This window comes from Terrapene carolina, unplaced genomic scaffold (assembly GCF_002925995.2).
Source record: "Terrapene carolina triunguis isolate 2854851 unplaced genomic scaffold, T_m_triunguis-2.0 Scaffold517, whole genome shotgun sequence".
Taxonomy (NCBI): domain Eukaryota; kingdom Metazoa; phylum Chordata; order Testudines; family Emydidae; genus Terrapene; species Terrapene triunguis.
In genome coordinates, this window is record NW_020664868.1 from 2,483,489 (window position 1) to 2,486,127 (window position 2,639).

General features: G+C 61.1%; 1 protein-coding gene across 1 annotated transcript in view; it reads left to right on the forward strand.

Annotated features, from left to right (window-relative positions):
- The window catches only part of PLEKHG2 (pleckstrin homology and RhoGEF domain containing G2), a 25,327-nt gene that overhangs the window by 18,858 nt on the left and 3,830 nt on the right, over positions 1-2,639 (forward strand). Inside the window, exon 17 of the mRNA XM_029913204.1 lies at positions 1,031-2,393. Within this exon, the coding sequence (XP_029769064.1) occupies positions 1,031-2,393 (1,363 nt within the window). The remainder of the gene's footprint in view (positions 1-1,030; positions 2,394-2,639) is intronic.

Consider the following 2,639-nt stretch of genomic DNA (forward strand, 5'->3'; position numbering starts at 1 on the left):
TCAGAGCAGTGGGTCTGGGAGCCAGGACTCCTGGGTTCTGTCTCTGGGAGGGAAGTGCGGTCTAGTGGTTAGAGCAGGGCCTGAGACTCAGACTTCTGGGTGCCTACTGGTAACATTTTCAAAAGCACCTGACTTAAGAACAAAAGTCCCATTTTCAAAAGCGACTGGGCCCTTCGGAGTCTGATTCTTCCCCGGTCCCTTAAATGGGACTTGGGATCCGAAACTGCGTTGGGGCTTGTGAAAATTCTACCCCGGCACATCAGCCTTCCGCCCAGCCTGAGATTTGGCTGCGAAATCCTGCGATTTTTGCCTGAGAAATCGTGAGATTCAAGGGTTCTTTCTGCTGCTTTGAGGTCACATTTTCACCCTTTTCTGTGCAACCAGGAGGGCTAGCAATTTGCTTTTGGTCTTTGAATCAAAGCCGAGATTCCCCCGAAAGCGCATGATTCCAGGAGCTGTGTGATTATTAAGTGAAACCGCCAGGATCTGTTAAGCTAGACCTGGACGGGAAACTTTGCTCATCCTAGGATCACGGTCAAGCGATCGAAACATTTTCCCTTCCCGAATCGGGACGTAAAATCAAAATCTCAAAGATTTTCACCAGTCGGAAATTCGTTTCTCTTCTGGTCATTTCATTTCACTTTTGATCCTTATTTTTTAACTCGGGGCTCTCCATAAATGACGTAACACATTTTGGGGTGACTTTCAAGCCCTGCCCGCCCCGGGTAACACTTTGTAACACGGGAACAAAGAGCGAAATGAAGGATTCACCCACCTGCTGCCGCGTTACTTAATTTTTTTATTATTTCTGTGTTTTATTATATGGTTTGAACCGGAAAACTGGAATTTTTCATTTAAAAAATGTAGAAACTTTTTTCCCGAGGTGTTTTCGAGGCGAGAAATGCGTCCGTTTCCCGCCAGCTGGGGTCCGGTTTCGACGGATCACCGTTTTCTGCTGGAACAATCCTTTGCTGGGAACTGTCTCCCCCAACCTGGCTCTGACTCTGCTTTGTCTGTTTTGATCCCCCAGGATCCGCCTCTGAGCCGAGCCGTGCTGGGAGAACGAGCCGAGGGAAGCGAGGTTCAGGAGGGAGACGCCGCCGGGCGAGACGAGCCCCGCCGTGGCAGCCTCAGCATGACGCAACCCCTCCCGCCGCGCCGTCCCCCCCGCAGCGAATCAGAGGAGCAAAAGCAGGAGCGGGGCCCTTCCCCTCTTTGTGTCCTAGAAGACCTGGGTGCAGAGGAGGCCGCCGGCAAGCCAGAGGTCCTGGCAGGGGATAACACCCTGCGTGCAGGGCAGGAAGCGTCCAGCGGGGAGCTCGGCTCCACCGATGGGGCCTGCCCCCCATACGGGGATGGGTCAGCGCGGGACTCGCCGCTGACCCGAGATGACCGGCTGCTGATCGAGAAGATCAAGTGCTACTACGAGGCGGGCGAGGCTGCCCCAGACCCCCCCGCTCGGGAGGGCGCCCTCTCCGCCCCCGCCGGCGTGATGCGGGACTCTGTGCTCCACCTCAACCACCTCCCCCAGCAGGAGGGTGCCACGGACCGCGAGGGGGGCGGGGCTTCTTGGGCCAAGGCCCGCCCTGCCCGCCAGGAGGATGCTAGGAGGAGGTGGGGCCAGTTTCTTGACCAAAACACCACCCCTCATGACGCCAACCAAGAGGATTCTGGGAAGGGAGAGGGCCCGGCCTTGGATCAAGGCACTCAATTTGGCGCCAACCAAGAGGCCCAAGAGGATGCTGGGAAGGGACAGGGCCAGCCTATCAACCCAGACATCCATGGCACCAACCAAGAGGATGCTGGGAAGGGGCGGGGCCAGCTCATCGACCAAGGCACCGAAGCTGGCGCCAACCAAGAGGATGCTGGGAAGGGGCGGGGCCAGCCTGCCAGCCATGTTGCCCGGCCCCCTGCCAGCCAGGAGCCCGAGTACAAGTCGTGCGCGGAGATCCGGCGGGCCTGGCGGGAGAAAGAGCGGGGGGCGGCGGACGCCCTGGGAGCCCGCACCCCCCGCATGAAGCAGGGCAGCAAAGGGCCGGCGGCCGCCCGCGAGCCCCCACCGTTCCTGGAGCCCCTGTGGATTGTGGAGGAATCGGATCTGGCTGCCCCGCCCCGGCTGCCCCGTGGCGACGGGGTCCCTCGTGCCGATGGTGTCCCGCCTGCCGGCTACGCCCCCCTGCCAGGGCTGTACGAGGACACTGCCCCTTGCCTGCTGGAGAACTCGGAGCGGATCCTCAGCAAGGTGCAAGCCCTGGCGCGGATGTACAGCGAGAAGATCAGCCGGGCCAAGACGGCCCGGAGGCCGCAGGACGGGCCGCGCCGCCCGGCCCCCAGCAGGATGGGCACCCTGGAAAGCCTGCGGGAGGAGATGCCAGGGCCCTGCGTCCCTCGCTGTGAGTCCCAGGGCCTCTGGCTGGGTGGGTAGGACCCCTCTGCTGCGGCATGGCTTGGAGGGGGGCCTTGGGAGGGGTCTGGGGCAGCCCCAGATGTCAGAGAACTCCACCCCTCTGTAGGGCACCCCAGGGTGCCACCATGTGTGCCAGGCTCTCTGCGGCATGGCTCTCCCTCTCCCCACTGCTCCCCGCTCCGTGTCCCATTCCCTGCCCCCCTGAGCCAGCCAGTCCCCCACCCTGGGCTGG